A 22,662-nucleotide genomic window follows, 5' to 3' on the forward strand; every position below is an offset into this window, starting at 1 on the left:
AAGTCCCCTGGAATGTAGCCAAGAAGACACAGCAGTGGGTTGGGGAGGAGTGACTGTCCTATAACAGAGCTAATTTCACCACATATCCCCTGCCAGAATGCTTCTTTGAGTTTGCCTTCCCAAAGACAATGAAATCTGGTCCCCTTGACTAATTTACATTTTGGGCATTTGGGTGACGTCCCAGGAGTATATTTTCTATAGATATTGGGCGATATATAAACATTATGTAAGATATTGTATTACATCTCCCTAAATCGATTACATATTGAAATCCTGGAAGGTAGCAGCACAATATCCTCCCATGATTCAGAGTCTGTTGTAATTTTGAGAGTGGTATTCCATGTTGTTCGTAGTTTTTCTAGTCTGTCTTTTTTGCATGTCTGCAGTTCCGAGTAGACTCTTGAAATAAAGTGCCTGCGCTTATGACAATCCAAAATTGTGTTTTCAAGAGTGAAGCACTCCCCAGAGAGCTCCAGCGATTGCATCTTTGCCTTAATATAATGCCTTAGCTGAAGATATTTATAGAAATCCCTGGCCATAATATTAAATTGTTCTCTTAACTCCTGAAATGACTTAAATTTTCCATTGTCCCAGAGATCAAGTAGCCTCCTAACACCAGCTGCCTGCCATGATTTAAAACCGGGGCCGACGCCCCCAATTGTCAGATCTGGATTATCTACCAATGATGTTAAAGATGAAAGATTCCCATTCTGTTCAAATATTTTCCTCAGAGCCCCCCAAGCCCTAATAGTGTTAGTAATCAAATAATTATCTTTAACCTTAGGTGACAGCTCCTGAGTACGTTTATCTAGGAGATTTATTGGGTGATATGGTTTACAGGCATCTTTCTCAATCTCAAACCATGGCAAATTATGTTTTTGAGTGGCCCATATTGAAATAATTCTTGCATGAATAGACAATATATAATTTTCAACTTTTGGTAAGCCCCAGCCACCCAGGTTCTCTGAAAGCTGTAAAATGTCCCTTTTAATTTTTGGTTTCCTGGCTGCCCAGATGAAATTTGAGATTGCCCTATTTATCTCAGCTAAATCCTTGGGATTAAGAAACACAAATAACATAGAAATTGGGTAAATTAATTTTGGGAGGATTATCATTTTAATGAGATTAATCCTACCCAAGAAAGATACAGGGAGCTTCATTCAGCATTTAAATTTGTCTTTGATATGATTAATGATAGGAATAATGTTTTCAGAATACAATTGATTAGATTTGGGTGTAATATAAATTCCCAGATATTTTAACCCTGTAGGCGCCCATCGAAATGGTTTAATAAACTCTGGTTCTCCCTGGTCACAGATATTCACAGGCATTATTTCGGATTTCCCATAATTTACCTTATATCCCGATATCTGACTAAAATTTTTTGACACATTCAATTAGAGCTGGAATGGATTGTACAGGTTCTGTTAGGATCAAAAGTATGTCGTCAGCGTATAATAATATTTTATACTGATTTGTTCCTAATGTTACCCCCCCCCCCCCCGATATCTGCTCTTTGTCTAATTGCTATTGCTAATGGCTCTATGGCCAGGGAGAAGAGCAGAGGCGAGAGAGGATTTCCCTGAGCAGTCCCTCTTCCAAGACTGAAAGGTGCCGACAGGAGCCCATTAGTCAAAACAGACGCAACCGGTTTTTCATAAAGGAGTTTCACCCATCTTATAATTTTATCTCCAAATCCAAATTGTTGAAGTGTTTTGAATAAATAATCCCATTCAATACGGTCGAAGGCCTTTTCGGCATCCATTGAGACCAATACACCTGATGTTTTAGTGTGATGAAAATGTTGAATAATGTTACTAAGACACCTAGTATTATTTGATGATAATCTCTCCTTTATAAAACCAGCTTGATCTATCTTAACTATATCAGTAAGTAAGTAAGTAAGTAAGTAAATTTTATTTATATAGCACCTTTCACAGACAAGAGCCACAAGGTGCTTCACAACATAAAAGCACAGTACACCACACAAAACATCAGACAATGGCCGGGACATAAAAACATAAAACATAACATAGGATAGTAGAGCAGCCAAAAAGCTAAGCAAACGCTTGAGTAAAAAAGAAAGTCTTAAGTTGGCTTTTAAAAGTATCGACAGAGTCCAGTGAGCGCAGAGAGAGCGGGAGACCATTCCAAAGCCTGGGAGCAACAGCCTGGAAGGATCGCTCTCCTCTGGTTGCAAAATGGGTGCGAGGAACCATCAACAGATTTTGGTCCACAGACCTCAAAGCCCTGGCAGGGGCATAAGGCTGGATAAGGTCACAGATATAGGGAGGCGCCTGGCCATGTAGAGCTCTAAAAGTTAAAACCAAAATTTTAAAATTGATCCTGAAGGACACTGGCAGCCAATGAAGCTCCTTTAAAATTGGGGAAATATGAGTCCTTCTGTTAGCTTGTGTCAGAATTCTTGCTGCAGAGTTCTGTACCAACTGCAGTCCACGCAACTCCTTCTTGTTTAGACATGAAAACAAACTGTTACAATAGTCTAAATGTGTTGACACAAAAGCATGAATAATAAGCTCTAAATCATTTCGAGACACCATTTTCCTGAGCTTAGAGATGTTTCTTAATTGAAAGAAGCAATTCCTCGTCAGCTGTTTACAATGCTGTACCAATGACATGTCTTTGTCAAAAATGACACCCAGGTTTCGAAGACATGATTTAGCAGACTGGCCCAGGTCTCCCAAGTACTGCTGAATACCTGGAATATGGGCATCAGGGGCAGTAACCAATGTCTCTGTTTTGTCTGCGTTAAGCTGAAGAAAGTTATTCGTTAGCCATTGTTTAATTTCCGCCAAACAATGGAGGAGGGAATCAAGCCTCTTAATCATAGATGGCTTAAAGGAGCAGTAAAGCTGGATGTCATCCGCAAATAACTGGTAAGAGACATCAGTAAATCTTTGAATGATCCTACCTAAAGGGATCAAGTACAATAAAAACAAAATGGGGCCCAATACAGAACCCTGAGGGACTCCACATAACAGGTCCGCAGACTCTGATCTTATCTGGTTAGCAAAAACGCTAACGCTACGCCCAGACAGATATGAAAAAACCACCGAAGAACTGACCCCGACAGTCCACATATCAGGTACTACCTTTTCCATTCTAGTGGCCAGGATCTTAGACAGAATCTTCATATCTACACCAAGTAAACTAATTGGGCGGTATGAAGAACACTTTTCTAGATTCTTGTCTTTCTTAGGAATAACAATTATATTTGCCACATACATTGAGTCAGGGAGCTTCGAACATTCAAAGGAAGTGTTAAAGACCCATTGTAAAACTTTACTTATTTTCCCTTTTAAAATTTTAAAAAATTCGACGGGGTAACCGTCAGCCCCTGGACATTTACCGGATTGGAGCGATGAGATGGCTTGCTCTATTTTCTAATATTGTTATAGGTCCTTCTAATGATTTTGCTTGTTCCGGAGATAACCGAGGTATATTCACGCCGTTAAAAATCCTTCTGTGGTGTGTTTGGGTCAACTTCAGGTGTATATAGTTTTTCATAAAATTGCCTGAAACAATCATGGATATTTTTATTATCCATGTACCGTTGGCCCTTTTCATTCTGTATAGCTGAAATAAACTAGTGGTTGAAGATTATTTACCAATCTCGCTAACAATTTATTTGATTTATTGCCAAACTCAATTTTTTGTTGTGCAAAAACGATATCCTTCTCAGCTTTCTTTATTATATTGGATAATGAGACTCTAGCTATTTTTAATTCCCCAAGCACTTGAACTGATTTAGATACTAAAATTCAAGTTTTTTCAATTTTATTTTCAATATTAATTTGTTCTGCTAATTGCTCTTTCCTCTTACTGCTTGAATATGATATTATTATTCCACTCATATACGCCTTATATGCGTCCCACACAATCCTGGGGTCTGCTTTCATCCACATTATTGAAGTGTAAATAAAGGTCTGTCTGTTCCTCCAATATTTTAACAAAATCCTCATTCAGGAGTAGCAATCTATTCATTTTCCATAAAACATTTCTGTCCAGGGGTCTGATTGGTTTGCAACACTAGATAACAGGGGCATGATCAGACAATGCAATTAATCCTATGTCTGACTCCTCAACTAAACTGTACTGTTTAGAAATAAAATATAATCAATACGTGACATTGATGAGTGTGGCAAGAATGAAATGTAAATCGGTAAGTGAGGGATTTAGATGTCTCCATATGTCTATTAAATCCAATTCCTCTAAAATATTTTTGATTACCTTAGCATTTTTAGACTCTGTATTTTGAGGCGGATACCTGTCCATATAAGGACATAAGGAACAGTTAAAATCACCACCTATGAGCATATTTGAGCAATCCATCTCAGCAATGTGAGTTGAAAGTCAATCAATCAATCAATTTTTTTATATAGCGCCAAATCACAACAAACAGTTGCCCCAAGGCACTTTATATTGTAAGGCAAGGCCATACAATAATTATGTAAAACCCCAACGGTCATAACGACCCCCTGTGAGCAAGCACTTGGCTACAGTGGGAAGGAAAAACTCCCTTTTAACAGGAAGAAACCTCCAGCAGAACCAGGCTCAGGGAGGGGCAGTCTTCTGCTGGGACTGGTTGGGGCTGAGGGAGAGAACCAGGAAAAAGACATGCTGTGGAGGGGAGCAGAGATCGATCACTAATGATTAAATGCAGAGTGGTGCATACAGAGCAAAAAGAGAAAGAAATGAGTGCATCATGGGAACCCCCCAGCAGTCTACGTCTATAGCAGCATAACTAAGGGATGGTTCAGGGTCACCTGATCCAGCCCTAACTATAAGCTTTAGCAAAAAGGAAAGTTTTAAGCCTAATCTTAAAAGTAGAGAGGGTGTCTGTCTCCCTGATCTGAATTGGGAGCTGGTTCCACAGGAGAGGAGCCTGAAAAGCTGAAGGCTCTGCCTCCCATTCTACTCTTACAAACCCTAGGAACTACAAGTAAGCCTGCAGTCTGAGAGCGAAGCGCTCTATTGGGGTGATATGGTACTACGAGGTCCCTAAGATAAGATGGGACCTGATTATTCAAACTTATAAGTAAGAAGAAGAATTTTAAATTCTATTCTAGAATTAACAGGAAGCCAATGAAGAGAGGCCAATATGGGTGAGATATGCTCTCTCCTTCTAGTCCCCCGTCAGTACTCTAGCTGCAGCATTTTGAATTACCTGAAGGCTTTTTATGGGAACTTTTAGGACAACCTGATAATAATGAATTACAATGTCCAGCCTAGAGGAAATAAATGCATGAATTAGTTTTCAGCATCACTCTGAGACAAGACCTTTCTGATTTTAGAGATATTGCGTAAATGCAAAAAGCAGTCCCTACATATTTGTTTAATATGCGCTTTGAATGACATATCCTGATCAAAAATGACTCCAAGATTTCACACAGTATTACTAGAGGTCAGGGTAATGCCCATCCACAGTAAGGATCTGGTTAGACACCATGTTTCTAAGATTTGTGGGGCCAAGTACAATAACTTCAGTTTTATCTGAGTTTAAAAGCAGGAATTAGAGGTCATCCATGTCTTTATGTCTGTAAGACAATCCTGCAGTTTAGCTAATTGGTGTGTGTCCTCTGGCTCATGGATAGATAAAGCTGGGTATCATCTGCGTAACAATGAAAATTTAAGCAATACCGTCTAATAATAACTGCCTAAGGGAAGCATGTATAAAGTGAATAAAATGGTCCTAGCACAGAACCTTGTGGAACTCCATAATTAACTTTAGTCTGTGAAGAAGATTCCCCATTTACATGAACAAATTGTAATCTATTAGACAAATATGATTCAAACCACCGCAGCGCAGTGCCTTTAATACCTATGGCATGCTCTAATCTCTGTAATAAAATTTTATGGTCAACAGTATCAAAAGCAGCACTGAGGTCCTAACAGAACAAGCACAGAGATGAGTCCACTGTCCGAGGCCATAAGAGATCATTTGTACCTTCACTAATGCTGTTTCTGTACTATGAGGAATTCTAAACCTGACTGAAACTCTTCAAATAGACCATTCCTCTGCAGATGATCAGTTAGCTGTTTTACAACTACCCTTTCAGAATTTTTGAGAGAAAAGGAAGGTTGGAGATGGCCTATAATTAGCTAAGATAGCTGGGTCAAGTGATGGCTTTTTAAGTAATGGTTTAATTACTGCCACCTTAAAAGCCTGTGGTACATAGCCAACTAACAAAGATAGATTGATCATATTTAAGATCGAAGCTATTAAATAATGGTAGGGCTTCCTTGAGCAGCCTGGTAGGAATGGGGTCTAATAAACATGTTGATGGTTTGGATGAAGTAACTAATGAAAATAACTCAGACAGAACAATCGGAGAGAAAGAGTCTAACCAAATACCCGGCATCACTGAAAGCAGCCAGAGATACACGATACGTCCTTGGGATGGTTATTGAGTAATTTTTGCTCTAATAGTTAAAATTTTGTTAGCAAAGAAAGTCATGAGTCATTACTAGTTAAAGTTAATGGAATACTCAGCTCAATAGAGCTCTGACTCTTTGTCAGCTTGGCTACAGTGCTGAAAGAAACCTGAGGTTGTTCTTATTTTCTTCAATTAGTGATGAGTAGAAAGATGTCCTAGCTTTACGGAGGGCTTTTTTATAGAGACACAAAAAAAGTCCTCATCACTCAGGTTTGGGCCGTAGACACTGCCCAGTAGAATTTCCTCCCCGTCTCCCCGTAAAGTAAACCTTTAACTAAGATAATCCTGCCCTCCATATCTTTAAATGTATCTATGACACTGAAGGGGAGTCCTTTGTGAATTAATATCAATACCCCCCTCTTGTTTGTTGAGAACGACGAGAAAAATACCTGTCCAACCCATTCCCTTAAATATTTTTTGTGCTCCACGTCATCAAGATGTGTCTCTTGTAAATAGGCTATTTGTATTCTGTCTTTTTTTAAAGTATTCAATATAGCTTTCCTTTTCACTGGTTTATTAGAGCCTTTAACATTCCAGGTACAGACCCTAATACTCATCTACAAAAATAAACAATTATAGCTAACACATACTGCACAACATATATAATGTTAAACATGTACCTGATCCCTGTTATATTTGTTTTGTGCTGATAAATGAACAAGGTTCCAAGCAAAAACAGAACAAACAGCCTGGACGAACCTTTAACAAAAATATAAAACGAGAAAGTTAAAAATGTCGAATAGTTAGAAACAAAAAGAAACAAATGGTTAATGAACTTGTCATACCCTAAGTATAGGGTATAGCACGTGGGGTTTAACAAATGAAAATAATAAAATTCCTTCCTCACTGGGCCTGAATATGAATCTCCCTGATAATGCACACTTAGGTTATATCAAAATATCAAATAGTACCTCAAGACTTCAGCTTTATAACAAAGCAGTCAACATTAAGCATCCTTAGTAATGTAAATAAAAATAGGCACATGATGTACTAATAAACAGTTGTATTCTTGTTACCTCTGAGTAATGTACAGTCCTCGTTTTGATGCTTATCCTCCGTTCTGCTCCACCTTGTGTGTGACAGGGGCTGGACAAAGTCATTTAGTAATTGTTTTAATAAAGTCATTTATTTCTGCCATGTTAGAGAGTGAGCGTGTCGTCCTGTTTTGATTGAAGATCTTAATCACCGCAGGGTACACAAAGGCATATTTAATGCCGCCTCTCGCAGCTGACGTCTGGCGTTCGCAGATTCTTGCCTCTCTGCACAACCTCCGCAGAAAAGTCTTGATAAAAGGAAACTCTTCTGCCATCCATCTGGATATCTCCTTTATCCCGTGCAGCATTAAGGATCCTCTGCTTATCGTTGTAATAGTGAAGTCTCACCAGGACTGCGCGCGGGACATCTCCGCTCCTCTGCCCGGGTGGGGGTCCTGTACGATGGGCTCTTTCAATACGCACACGCGCTTGTTGCATTCCCAAAACTTTTGGGATCCATTCTTCAAAAAACGACACCGGCTTTCTACCTTCTGTACCTTCTTTCAGTCCTGTGATCTTAATATTCTGGCGTCTGCTGAAATTTTCAAGTTATCGAGCCTTTCCCATGTTCTTTTGAGCGTTTTCTCGACGGTGTCCAGTCTGGGAGTTGTAGCCGCGGTCACGTCCTCCACATCAGATACGTGTTGTTCAACCATGGCCATCCTTTGTGCCATATCGTCAATCTTCGCCGATAGTTCAGAGACAGGTTTAAGGATGGTCGCCACTTTTTTGTCCAGCATTACCTCAATATTCTTAGTGACCCATTCCATTATGAAGTCATCCCTTAAAGTAGAGGGCTCTTCCACATCACTTGTAGCACCTGGTTCCGTCTCATCAGCGCCACCATCTTGGTTAGCTTGTGACATGCTAAAATTAGCATTAGTTTTACGCCCAGCTCTCTTCTTTTTTCCCGTTCCAAGAGGTGCAAAAAGTTCTCCATAGACATAGTGAAGCTTATTGCAACTGTTTTTCCAACTCCCGCCTCAAGTCCTCAGCTAAAAAAGTAGTTTTATGTCGACCCAGTGAGGAGTCAAAATATATGTGACTACTCCATAGCGTGCATCCGGTCAAACCCCAAAGGTCTGTTTTTCTGTTGTATCAAATACTTATTTCATGCAATAAACTGCAAATTAATTATTTCAAAATCATACAACATGATTTTGTTTTTAGATTGCGGCTCCGATTACTGAGACGTGCGGCGCTGCAGAAAGTCTGTCCTTGCAGCAACAGGTGTCACCGGCCGTTCTGCATCAAAACAGCGAGCATAGTCTCTGGACTTGTGCCAAGTTGGCTGCACCTCCATTCAGTAGACAGGAAGGTGGTGCCGGCTGCACAGCAGACACGGGGGTGATGTGAGTGGCCCGCTTCGGCGTTTATCGAGCACGCAGACTCAGTAAGTGCATTGGAGGCAGAGAGCGAGGCGTCGGGGAAGAACGTCGCCTGCTGTTGATGTCGCCGCTGATCTGAACATGCAGAGCTGTATCTCACATTCATTGCAGCTTACGTTTGGATGCTGAAACCAGGATGTGTATAACAGTAACATTACTAACAGATAAAATCAATTTCAATGCGGGATCGGACTGAAGGCGGGAGCGCTCCGTCTTCTGCCGGACGTCACTGCAATGTCCCGGATGTACAAACAGTTTTCGCCAAGGGCCAGATTTTAGCTGCAAATTTGTCATTTTTAAATGAAGATTTCTCCGCTGAATTACAAATTTGGGCTTGCAGATTTACTTTACTGTATTCATAAGGGTCTTATAAATACATATCAGCTATTTCTTTCTGAGATCTGACCACATTTATTTCAATGCAGGTCTACTTTAAATAATGGCCACCTGTCATCTTGTAATAAGGGTCACAGAAAGAAAAATGCAGAAACTATTTTTTATTATTATTATTATTGTCAATATTATAATAGCCAGCTGGCGTCTGTGAGCATGTTGGGCTGCACAGTGGCTCAGTGGTTAGCACTGTTGCCTCACAGCAAGAAGGCCATGGGATCCCATCTTGGCATTCTGTATGGAGTTGCATGTTCTCCCCGTGTTTGTGTTTCTCGGGTGCTTCAGTTTCCCCCCACATTTAAAAGATGCAGGTTAGGTGAATTAGAAACTTTATAATTGCCCAGGTCTCCCTTGCAAAAGAGATCTTGATCTCAATGGGACTAACCTGGTTCAATAAAGGTGAATGTATGCGTGTGTATGGCTTCAGTCACACTGAAATTGGGGAAAGCTGACATTTGACATTTGGTAGGCTTATCTATTTTGGTTCAAGGATGAACGCTGCAATAACAGAAAGTTGATAGCACTAATATTTTTGGAGAAATTAACAATATTAGCTAAAAACAAAAAACAGTGAACAATGGACGTTGTGCTGCAGTGCACCATGGGAGTTTGGGGTTTTGGAGTTTTAAATGTTATTGTGACTCATGTTACTTTAACAGTGCTGTTAGTGTTATTGTAGTTCAATTGATTTATTCAGTTTACTTAAATGTCATGTTGCCTCTCCAGTAGCTCTCCATTTTTTACCTCTTTTTACCTCCTTTCTACCCTTCTGCTCTTCTCACTAAGACATTGTGTGCTTCATACATCAGGGCTTGACAATAAGGCAATTTATGCACTGGCCCACAGGGCCAGTAGAATCTGAAAGTTACTGGCCCGGATGAAAATATCACTGGCCCATACTTTCACGCCTGTGCCGAACCGGGGGGTAACTGATAAGAATTTTTTAAATCAACACTCAGGCATTAGAATTGGGTTTCCTTAATGTAAAAACACTTGAAAACAAGCACAAAATTCTTATACTACATGATAAAAACCTTAAAGTGAGTAAACTTTGAAAAAAATGTCGGTAGGTAACTGATAGGAATTTTTTCAACACTCAGACATTAATACAAAAATAAATTTATTTCTTGATCATTTACAAAATTAATATGTTAAATTTCATAAACCAAGTTCCCTTGCTAATGTTGTCACCGTGGGGTTTCCACAAGGGCATACTGATTAGACTTTTAAACTGGCGTATGAAATCATACCACATTGTCTACCCGGACATGGTATATTTATACTTACTTGTTAGCATATTCTGGCATGGCCCTACAAGTTCCACAGAAGACAACCTCACTCTCCTCATCACGCTCCAGCCATGGCCGTCTTTTCTTCCAGGAAGTTTGCCAAGTTTTCCTCACCCTTTCTTCTCATATTCAGCATCAGCAGCCTTCCTCTTCTGTGCTTGTTTTGAGGGTGATAGCTGTTCTTTCCTTTGCTTTCCTGGTTTCTGCCCAGGGGCAGTAGGTTTCAAGAAATTCATAATATTCACTGCGCTCGATCTTGCTTAAGCGAAAATGACGCGTCGATGTTGAAGCGAAATTTGCGCCACATCAGAAGATGCGCCTGCAGACGGTTTGTCTGCACTTCAGCAATGTTCCCAACATTGCGAAGTGGTGCAACATGTCCTGTCTCTGGTAGCAGCCTGTGAGCAGGACGTATGTCTCTTTGTCCTTTATTTCACAACTATGACAAGAGTTTTTGGAGGAGCAGCAGCCCCACAGCAGCGGGAGCGGAGTTTCTTTTTCTTTTATTTTTCTTTTTTTTTAATTGTTTACATGTGCGCGCGTGAACGGGACAGTTGGTCCTCAAGTTGGGTCCTGCAGAGGCAGAAGGACCGCTGAAAGCAGCCATCATCCAGACGCAGCTCCTGCAGCAAATAATGATACTGCCTGAATTGGGAACGTCTCATGACGTTTGTCAGCTTTCCACAACAACTCGCTCCGTGTGATCAAGGTCCGTCATGTTAACTTGACTGACAACCGGAGCCGGCGAGCTGAATGGAAACTCCTCCTATTTGATGACGCACTGGGGCGAATTTTCGCAGCAAAAGCAGAGCGACACACCGGGTGAAGGAGGCGCATCCGTTGCCACGCGACCCCCGCAAATTTGTAGCATCTGATCGCGCCCGGTGTGAACGCGGCATTAGACTAATAAATCTGCCCAAAGTGATTTTAATTCTTACTGGCCCATACGGACCAGTGAAATATGAACTTCACTGGCCCGTGGTGGCCCGGAACATGTAAAAAAGGCCGCCGGGCCATCGGACCAGTGCTATTGTCGAGCCCAGTACATATCCCATAGATATTTTTAACTTTCTCATGCCACCAAGAACCAGCTTTTTCACTTATTCAAGAGAGGGACTGCTGGCTCTGAAAATGAGGGGGTAATACGGGATACGACGCCCCATCCCGGCAGAGTTGAGGAGGAGACCCAGGGGCTGCAAGGCTGGGGCTAAGCTCAAGGCTAGGCTAGCAGACAACCAGAGGCACTACAAACCATCGAGTCCCTCCATGATCATGGGAAATGTGAGCTTGCTGCAGAACAAGAGCAACAAGCTATCCGGACTGCAAAACCAGGGATTTACCATGAGAGCAGCTTGTTTATCTTTACAGAGAGAGACGTAGCTAACACAGCTCATACCAGATGCTGGGATTCACTGCTGTGAGAGCCAAGAGAGACATGAAAGCGTGCAGGAAAAGCAAAGGTGGGGGAGTCATCATGTACGTTAACAACCACTGGTGTAATCGAGGACACATCTCTGTAAGGACTGTCTCGTTTTTCCAGGAGCTGTAGCTGCTAGCGCTTAGCCTGCAGCCAAATGATCTACCGACGAAGGTAGATCACATGATCACCATCTGTGTTTACATCACTCCGAGAGCAGACGCCACCACTGCATGTGAGAAGCTTGACTCCATCACAGAAATTCTGCAGACACAGCACCCTGAGGCACTTATGATCATTTCTGGAGATTTAACCATACAACTTTGACTGCTTTTCACCAGGTTGTGGACTATCCAACAAGAAACAACAGGACAATTGACTTGCTGTATTTTAATGTGAGGGATGCATTCAGACTGCTCTTTATTCTAGGGAAGTCTGACTACAGCTTGGTCCACCTACAGCCACTGTACCCCCCCTCCCATCCCAACCTTAGTCTGCAGCTAGGGGGAGTGCCCACCCTCTGATAAAAATCATGCATCGTTCCTGTTCCTTAGAGGAACCAGTCCAGTGAGCTGACTGACGTCCGATCAATGGCACTCACTTCACACCTAATGAAGGCATTGGAGTGGCTCTTCCTCAGCCTCCTCAAACCCCATCTGCAACATGGCCAGGACTGTCTGCAATTTGCATACCAAACAGGTGTTGTAGAGGATGCCATCCTCTACCTGCTACACCAAGCCCACTCACATAAGGGAAGCGACAGTGAGGATTCTCTTCCTGGACCTCTCGAGCACCTTTAACACCATCCAGCCTCTTGTGCTTCAAGACATACTGAACATGATGTGAGCGGACCCCTGCCTGGTCACTTGAATCTCCAGCTACAGCTACAGGCCGCAGTATGTCAGGCTGAGGGACACCATGACTGACACTGTTAGCGGCACTGGAGCACCCCAGGGCACCCATCTCTTCACCCTGTATACCTCAGACTTCTGCTACAGTTCTGAGCTGTGTCACATCCAGACATTCGCAGATGACAGCCATTGTTGGATGCATCAGGGACAACAGAGAGGAGGATTACAGAGTCTAGTGAAGGACTTTGCTGCCTGGTGCCACGCAAACCATCTAAATCAAATGAAATCAGTTTTATTTATATAGCGCCAAATCACAACAAACAGTCGCCCCAAGGCGCTTTATATTGTAAGGCAAAAGCCATACAATAATTACAGAAAAACCCCAATGGTCAAAACAACCCCCTATGAGCAAGCACTTGGCGACAGTGGGAAGGAAACTCCCTTTTAACCGGAAGAAACCTCCAGCAGAACCAGGCTCAGGGAGGGGCAGTCTTCTGCTGGGACTGGTTGGGGCTGAGGGGAGAGAATCAGGAAAAAGACATGCTGTGGAAGAGAGCAGAGATCAATCACCAATGATTAAAAGCAGAGTGGTGCATACAGAGCAAAAAGAGGTGAATAAAAAGAAACACTGGGTGCATCATGGAAACCCCCCAGCAGTCTAAGTCTATAGTAGCATAACTAAGGGATGGTTCAGGGTCACCTGATCCAGCCCTAACTATAAGCTTTAGCAAAAAGGAAAGTTTTAAGCTTAATCTTAAAAGTAGAGAGGGTGTCTGTCTCCCTAATCCAAATTGGGAGCTGGTTCCACAGGAGAGGAGCCTGAAAGCTGAAGGCTCTGCCTCCCATTCTACTCGTACAAACCCTAGGAACTACAAGTAAGCCTGCAGTTTGAGAGCGAAGCGCCCTATTTGGGTGATATGGTACTATGAGGTCTCTAAGATAAGATGGGACCTGATTATTCAAAACCTTATAAGTAAGAAGAAGAATTTTAAATTCTATTCTGGAATTAACAGGGAGCCAATGAAGAGAAGCCAATATGGGTGAAATGTGCTCTCTCCTTCTAGTCCCTGTCAGTACTCTAGCTGCAGCATTTTGAATTAACTGAAGGGTTTTCAGGGAACTTTTAGGACAACCTGATAATAATGAATTACAATAGTCCAGCCTAGAAGAAATAAATGCATGAATTAGCTTTTCAGCATCACTCTGAGACAAGACCTTTCTAATTTTAGAGATATTGCGCAAATGCATAAAAGCAGTCCTACATATTTGCTAAATATGCGCATTGAAGGACATATCCTGATCAAAAATGACTCCAAGATTTCTCACAGTATTACTGGAGGTCAGGGTAATGCCAAGTGGGGCCAAGTACAATAACTTCAGTTTTATCTGAATTTAAAAGCAGGAAATTAGAGGTCATCCATGTCTTTATGTCTGAAAGACAATCCTGCAGTTTAACTAATTAGTGTGTGTCCTCTGTCTTCATGGATAGATAAAGCTGGGTATCATCTGCGTAACAATGAAAATTTAAGCAATGCTTTCTAATAATACTGCCTAAGGGAAGCATGTATAAAGTTAATAAAATCGGTCCTAGCACAGAACCTTGTGGAACTCCATAATTAACCTTAGTCCGTGATGAAGACTCCCCATTTACATGAACAAACTGTAATCTGTTAGATAAATATGATTCAAACCACTGCAGCGCAGTGCCTTTAATACCTATGGCATGCTGTAATCTCTGTAATAAAGTTTTATGGTCAACAGTATCAAAAGCAGCACTGAGGTCTAACAGGACGAGCACAGAGATGAGTCCACTGTCTGAGGCCATAACAAGATCATTTGTAACCTTCACTAATGCTGTTTCTGTACTATGATGAATTCTGAAACCTGACTGAAACTCTTCAAATAGACCATTCCTCTGCAGATGATCAGTTAGCTGTTTTACAACTACCCTTTCAAGAACTTTTGAGAGAAAAGGTAGGTTGGAGATTGGCCTATAATTAGCTAAGATAGCTGGGTCAAGTGATGGCTTTTTAAGTAATGGTTTAATTACTGCCACCTTAAAAGCCTGTGGTACATAGCCAACTACAACCCCTGGCAAAAATTATGGAATCACCGGCCTCGGAGGATGTTCATTCAGTTGTTTAATTTTGTAGAAAAAAAGCAGATCACAGAGATGACACAAGACTAAAGTCATTTCAAATGGCAACTTTCTGGCTTTAAGAAACACTATAAGAAATCAGGATAAAAATTTGTGGCAGTCAGTAACGGTTACTTTTTATGCCAAGCAGAGGGAAAAAAATATGGACTCACTCAATTCTTAGGAAAAAATTATGGAATCACCCTGTAAATTTTCATCCCCAAAACTAACACCTGCATCAATTCAGATCTGCTCGTTAGTCTGCATCTAAAAAGGAGTGATCACACCTTGGAGTGCTGTTGCACCAAGTGGACTGACATGAATCATGGCTCCAACACGAGAGATGTCAATTGAAACAAAGGAGAGGATTTATCAAACTCTTAAAAGAGGGTAAATCATCACGCAATGTTGCAGAAGATGTTGGTTGTTCACAGTCAGCTGTGTCTAAACTCTGGACCAAATACAAACAACATGGGAAGGTTGTTAAAGGCAAACATACTGGTAGATTAAGGAAGACATCAAAGCGTCAAGACAGAAAACTTAAAGCAGTATGTCTCAAAAATCGAAAATGCACAACAAAACAAATGAACGAATGGGAGGAAACTGGAGTCAACGTCTGTGACCGAACTGTAAGAAACCGCCTAAAGGAAATGGGATTTACATACAGAAAAGCTAAATTAAAGCCATCATTAATACCTAAACAGAAAAAAAACAAGGTTACAATGGGCTAAGGAAAAGCAATCGTGGACTGTGGATGACTGGATTAAAGTCATATTCAGTGATGAATCTCGAATCTGCATTGGGCAAGGTGATGATGCTGGAACTTTTGTTTGGTGCCGTTCCAATGAGATTTATAAAGATGACTGCCTGAAGAGAACATGTAAATTTCCACAGTCATTGATGATATGGGGCTGCATGTCAGGTAAAGGCACTGAGGAGATGGCTGTCATTACATCATCAATAAATGCACAAGTTTACGTTGATATTTTGGACACTTTTCTTATCCCATCAATTGAAAGGATGTTTGGGGATGATGAAATAATTTTTCAAGATGATAATGCATCTTGCCATAGAGCAAAAACTGTGAAAACCTTCCTTGCAAAAAGACACATAGGGTCAATGTCATGGCCTGCAAATAGTCCGGATCTTAATCCAATTGAAGTGGAAGTTGAAGAAAATGGTCCATGACAAGGCTCCAACCTGCAAAGCTGATCTGGCAACAGCAATCAGAGAAAGTTGGAGCCAGATTGATGAAGAGTACTGTTTGTCACTCATTAAGTCCATGCCTCAGAGACTGCAAGCTGTTATAAAAGCCAGAGGTGGTGCAACAAAATACTAGTGTGTTGGAGCGTTCTTTTGTTTTCATGATTCATAATTTTTTCCGCAGAATTGAGTGATTCCATATTTTTTTTTTCCCCTCTGCTTGGTCTAAAAAAGTAACCGTTACTGACTGCCACAATTTTTGAAAAGAAAATGAAAAGAAAACGGAGGTGATTGTTTTTGGCCCTAGCAACTCCTGTTCTTCCTCACCTGTTGATCTGAGGCCTTTGTCAGTCTTTTCAAAATCTATTGTCACAAACTTGGGTTTTAAGATGGACAACGATTTCAACCTGGACCACCAAATTAGTGCAGTAGTCAGATCGAGTTTCTTCCACTTAAGGCAGCTTGCTTGTTAAGCCATTTCTTGCACAGCAGCACTTTGAAACAGCAATGCATGCTTTTATTACCTCTCGGCTGGATTACTGTAATGCACTTTATTACGGAATTAGCCAGTCCTCCCTTGCACGTCTCCAGCTAGTTCAGAATGCTGCTGCCCGTCTGACTGGTGCACATAAGTGGGAGCATATTACACCTGTCCTGGCCTCCCTCCAATGGCTGCCTGTGCATTTTCGAATTCATTTTAAGATTCTTTTATTTGTTTTTAAATCTTTAAATGGCCTCGCCCTGCCCTACCTCTCTGAGCTGCTTCATCTTTACGCCCCTGCTCGCCACCTCCGGTCAACTGATCAGCTCCTCTTGGAGGTGCCGAGGTGCAAGCGTATACTCAGAGGGGATCGAGCTTTTTCTTTTGTGGCTCCAAAGATGTGGAACGATCTACCACTCCACATCATGCAGGCCTCTTCACTTTCTGTTTTTAAAACCAATCTTAAAACCCACTTTTATGCACTGGCTTTTAACCCGGAATGAGATCTCGATCTGTTTTGGTTGTTTTAACTGATTTTACTTGTTTCAGTTTTTATTTTTTGGGCTTTTTTTTTTTTGTTTGTTTTTTTGTTATTTGTACTTTTGTACTATTGTGGTTTGTTGCTTTTTATGTCCCCTCCTGTACAGCACTTTGTTTCAGCTGTAGCTGTTTTTTTAAAGTGCTTTATAAATAAAGTTGATTTGATTTGATTATTCATCCTTCATTATTCGATGGTACCCAGGCTTAAGTTAACATTAAAAAAAATCCCCACGACAGCGCGCTAGTTATTATTTTTGAACAGCCTAGTATGTCTTTTGCCTCACTTTCTGTTAAGTAATAACACATTTGTTAATTTTTTGTTAATGTTTTGATTTGGAATAGAATGTGCAGTGTTCCCAGTGCATTTGTGTGTATGGAAACAAAAGCTGTGTTAAGGATTTTGAGCTTTACTCACTTTTTTAAGAAATTTACTAAAATTGATAAAATGTTTTTATTTTGGGGCTTTTCAGATGTAGTGGATTTAGTCATGGGATTGTGCTAGTCTATAATATTGCTGTATCTGAAAAAATGCATCAAACTGAATAGAAAGAGGACAGTGTGTATTCCCAGCTTTTTCCAGGAAGTAAGATAAGACTTTATTGATCTCACAGTGGAGAAATTCACAAGTAATGGTACTTTTACATTAACCTAAGCCTGTGGTTTGCAGGTTTCTCTCTGGAGTTCAAAAACATAGCCACCGTGACTAAGTAGTTGCAGTTCACAAACATGCTTTATCTGGAAATATTTGACAGCTGTGTCATTTGGCTTTCACTGTTTGCACAAAAGAACATTGTGTTGCCCATTGAACAGGCACACTGGTAACTTTTTTTTTTTGTATATTTGTTTCTTCTTGATGATACCAGGTTTGTGGACACAAGTGAAATGCCTGAAGCCTTTCCCTACAGAACCAAAGCACTTTTTGCCTTTGAGGAGATTGATGGTGTAGATGTATGCTTCTTTGGCATGCATGTGCAGGAGTATGGTTCAGAGTGCCCATTTCCCAATACGAGGTTTGTAGGTTTCTGTGTGTATCTGTCTGTCTGTCTGCAATTCCAATGAAGTTGAGACATTGTGTAAAATGTAAATAAAAACAGAATACAATGATTTGCAAATCCTCTTCAACCTATATTCAGTTGAACACACCACAAAGACAAGATATTTAATGTTCAAACTGATAAACTTTATTGTTTTGTGCGAATATTTGCTCATTTTGAAATTGATGCCTGCAACACGTTTCAAAAAGCTGGGAAAGTGGTATGTTTACCACTGTGTTTCATCACCTTTCCTTCTAACAACACTCAATAAGCGTTTAAGAACTGAGGACACTAATTGTTGAAGCTTTCGCATTCTTTCTTGATGTACAGCCCCAATTCCAATGAAGTTGGGACGTTGTGTAAAATGTAAATAAAAACAGAATACAATGATTTGCAAATCCTCTTCAATCTATATTCAATTGAATACACCACAAAGACGAGATATTTAATGGTCAAACTGATACTTTGTTTTTGTGCAAATATTTGCTCATTTTGAAATGGATGCGTGCAACACATTTCAAAAAGCTGGGACAGTGGTAATGTTTACCACTGTGCTACATCACCTTTCCTTCAGTTGTTGTTGAACAGCTTCAGTTGTTCAGCAATCCCGGGGTCTCCGTTGTCATATATTGCGCTTCATATTGCGCCACACATTTTCAGTGGGCGACAGGTCTGGACTGCAGGCAGGCCAGTCTAGTACCCGCACTCTTTTACTACAAAGCCATGCTGTTGTAGCACGTGCAGAATGTGGCTTGGCATTGTCTTGCTGAAATAAGCAGGGATGTCCCTGAAAAAGACGTTGCTTGGATGGCAGCATGTGTTGCTCCAAAACGTGGATGTACCTTTCAGCATTGATGATGTCGTCACATATGTGTAATTTGCCCATGCCATGGGTACTAACACACCCCATACCATCATAGATGCTGGCTTTTGAACTTTGCTAAGGGCTCCCTGTACTTCTGCAGCAGAAGCTTGGTTCGCATTGCCGGTAGTAAGTCAAACCTGTTTCCAGTGCACGTTGGCCTCCGCCAGGGCTGTCCTTTGTCACCGGTTCTGTTCATTACCTTTATGGACAGAATTTCTAGGTGCAGCTAGGGTGTAGAGGGGGTCTGGTTTGGGAACCACAGAATCTCATCTCTGCTGTTTGTGGACGATGTGGTCCTGTTGGCTTTGTCAAACCAGGGCCTTCAGCGTGCACTGGGGCAGTTTGCAGCCAAGTGTGAGGCGTCCGGGATGAAGATCAGCACCTCCAAATCCGAGGCCATGGTTCTCGACCGGAAAAAGGTGCCTTGCCCTCTTCAGGTTGGTGGGGTGTTCTTGCCTCAGGTGGAGGAGTTTAAGTATCTCGGTATCTTGTTCATGAGTGAGGGATGGATGGAGCATGAGATCGATATAAAAAAATTGATTGATTGATAGAGGGATCGATGCAGCGTCTGCAGTGATACGGTCGCTGTATCGGACCGTCATGGTGAAGAGAGAGCTGAGCAGGGGGGCAAAGCTCTCGATTTACCGATCCATCTACGTTCTGACCCTCACCTATGGTCATGAGATTTGGCTCATGACCGAAAGAACAAGATCGGGAGTACAAGCGGCAGAGATGAGTTTCCTCCGCAGGGTGGCTGGGCGCTCCCTTATGCCGTGTTCACACCGGGCGCAATCAGACGCTACAAATTCGCGTGGGTCGCCAGACGACGGACGCGCCTCCTTTGCACGGTGTGTCGCTCTGCTTTTGCTGTGAAAATTCGCCCCGGTGCGTCATTAAATAGGAGGAGCTTTCATTCCGCTCGCCGGCTCCGGTTTTCAGTCAAGATAACATGAGTGACCTTGATCACACGGAGCGAGTTGTTGTGGAAAGCTCCCAATACAGGGAGTATTTGCTGCAGGAGCTGCATCTGGATGACGGCTGCTTTCAGCGGTCTTTCCTCCTCTGCGGGACCCAACTTGAGGACTTCCTGTCCCGTTCACGCGCGCACATGTAAACAATTAAAAAAAAAAAAAGAAACTCTGCTGCGTGCTGTCGACTGCAGCTTACTCTTCCCCCAAAAAACTCTGTCATAATTGTATTTAGAAACCAGTCACCATTTGTTTTATTATACATCTGTAAAATAATAAAATAATAAAGTAAAATAATCTAGTTACAATAAAGTTTTTCAGTTTGAGCATTAAATATCTTGTCTTTGTGGTGTATTCAATTGAATATAGGTCGAAGAGGATTTGCAAATCATTGTATTCTGTTTTTATTTACATTTTACACAACGTCCCAACTTAATTGGAATTGGGGTTGTATGTAGATCGATTTGTTAATTCAGGTATTTTGTCAGAAAATATTTACAAACATGTATATAATATATGCAAGCAGCTAGTATGGCAAAGTGGAGAGTATGTGTGTGTTTGATTGCAGCTCTCTAGTTAATTTTTGTTGTGGTTCTCTGATGTGTTGGACAGCACTCCTCTTCAACTCCAAGCATCTTGTCTGCCTTGTTTTGCGTAAATTAATCTGAATTCTTTCACTTCCGTAGGCGTGTCTACATATCATACCTGGATAGTATTCATTTTTTTCGACCTCGGATTCTGAGAACTGCAGTGTACCATGAAATCCTCATTGGCTATCTGGAATATGTCAAGAAGCTTGGGTAAACTTAATTTTGCTCCTGTGTGGAATTTTATTTATTTATTTATTTTTTAACTTCTTGAATGATACAATGGCATGGACATCTGAAAAGAAAATTTCTGATGGAGTTTACTTTTAGGCCAGAAATTGTTTTTACAGCCAATATTTGGAACACATTTTCTTTAGATATGTCCAGGGCCACATCTGGGCATGTCCACCTAGTGAAGGGGATGACTACATATTCCACTGCCATCCTCCTGACCAAAAGATCCCTAAACCTAAGAGGCTGCAGGAGTGGTACAGAAAGATGTTGGACAAAGCCTTTGCAGAGAGGATCCTGCACGACTACAAGGTGAGAAGAAATTTTTCAAATATGTCGCTTTTTTCTGGAACATCCTTGGCACTGCAATATAAGACGCACCTGGTTAAAAATGCCTGTTTAATGCCGTGTTCACACCGGGCGCGACGGGAGCGATAGAAGCGACAGGTTGCCATGTAATCCCTATGAAAGGACGTGCTTTGGCGCCAAGCCGCGCAGCATGACGCAAATGAATCAACGCGAGTGAAGCAATTTTGAGCGATTGGCGCATTTGTGGAGCGATATTGTCACGTCGCGTTGCCCTCCTCCCCATGTTGAAAAATCTGAACTTTTTCATCTTGTCGCGCCACGATGACCAATCAGGGACTGAATATGTAGTGACGTAGAGATGTCTGGAGTTTGACTGAGTTGGATGTGAACATGTCCTGTCTCTGGTAGCCAACCTGTGAGCACGACTTATGTCCCTTTTGTCCTTTATTTCACAATTATGACAGAGTTTTTGGAACGAGGAGCAGCCTCACAGCAGGGGGAGCGGGTTTTTTTTTACTTGGCTTTTACAAGCGCTCGCGAGAGAATCGTCCGTGAAGATTATTTTATTAATTAACTACACAGATGTAGAATAAAATAAATGGTGACTGCTTTCTAAACAGTTATGACAGAGTTTTTTGGGGTAGAGCGAGGAGCAGCCCCACCGCAGGGTGAGCGGAGTTTCTTTTTTTTTTTTTTTTTTGTCTTTTTTTGTGTGTGTGTGTGTGTGTGTACGTGCGCGCGAGCGAGCGAATCGTTCCTGAAGATTATTTTTATTAATTAACTACACACATGTAGAATAAAACAAATGGTGACTGGTTTCTAAACATAATTATGACAGAGTTTTTTGGGGAAGAGTGAGGAGCAGCCCTGCAGCAGGGGGAGCGGAGTTTCTTTTTAACAACACAGATGTAGAATAAAACAAATGGTGAGTTTTTGGAGCGAGCAGCAGCCCCACAGCAGGGGGAGTGGAGTTTTTTTTTTATTATTATTGTTTACATGTGCGCGCGTGAACGGGACAGAAGGTCCTCAAACTGGGTCCTGCAGAGGGGGAAGGACCACTGAAAGCGGCCGTCATCCAGGCACAGCTCCTGCAGCAAATAATGATACTCCCCATATTGGGAACGTTTCATGAGGTTTGTCAGCTTTCCACAACAATTCGCTCCGTGTGATCAAGGTCCGTCATGTTAAATTGACTGACAACTGGAGCCGGCGAGCGAATGGAAACTCCTCCTATTTGATGATGCACTGGGGCGAAGTTTTGCAGCGAAAGCAGAGCGACACATCAGGCGATGGTGGCGCGTCCGTCGCCACACGACCAACGTGAATTTGTGGCATCTGGTCGCGCCCGCTGTGAGTGCGGCATAGCAGAAAAAGCTGTATATAAGTCACTCCTGAGGTCAGTCGCATTTACCAGTTCATGCAACAGGAAACAATTAATTTAATCGCCCCATTATTTGTTCATAAGGGTCATGCGGTG

The 22,662-nt window shown here is 41.7% G+C and overlaps 1 protein-coding gene across 1 annotated transcript in view; it reads left to right on the plus strand.

Annotated features, from left to right (window-relative positions):
* Nucleotides 1-22,662, plus strand: part of LOC117525998 (histone lysine acetyltransferase CREBBP-like) — a 228,177-nt gene that overhangs the window by 159,511 nt on the left and 46,004 nt on the right. Inside the window, 3 exon segments of the mRNA XM_034187989.1 lie at nucleotides 18,055-18,201; nucleotides 20,745-20,858; nucleotides 21,023-21,188. Of these exon segments, the coding sequence (XP_034043880.1) occupies nucleotides 18,055-18,201; nucleotides 20,745-20,858; nucleotides 21,023-21,188 (427 nt within the window).

The sequence above is a fragment of the Thalassophryne amazonica genome, chromosome 15, assembly GCF_902500255.1.
Source record: "Thalassophryne amazonica chromosome 15, fThaAma1.1, whole genome shotgun sequence".
In the NCBI taxonomy this organism is placed as follows: domain Eukaryota; kingdom Metazoa; phylum Chordata; class Actinopteri; order Batrachoidiformes; family Batrachoididae; genus Thalassophryne; species Thalassophryne amazonica.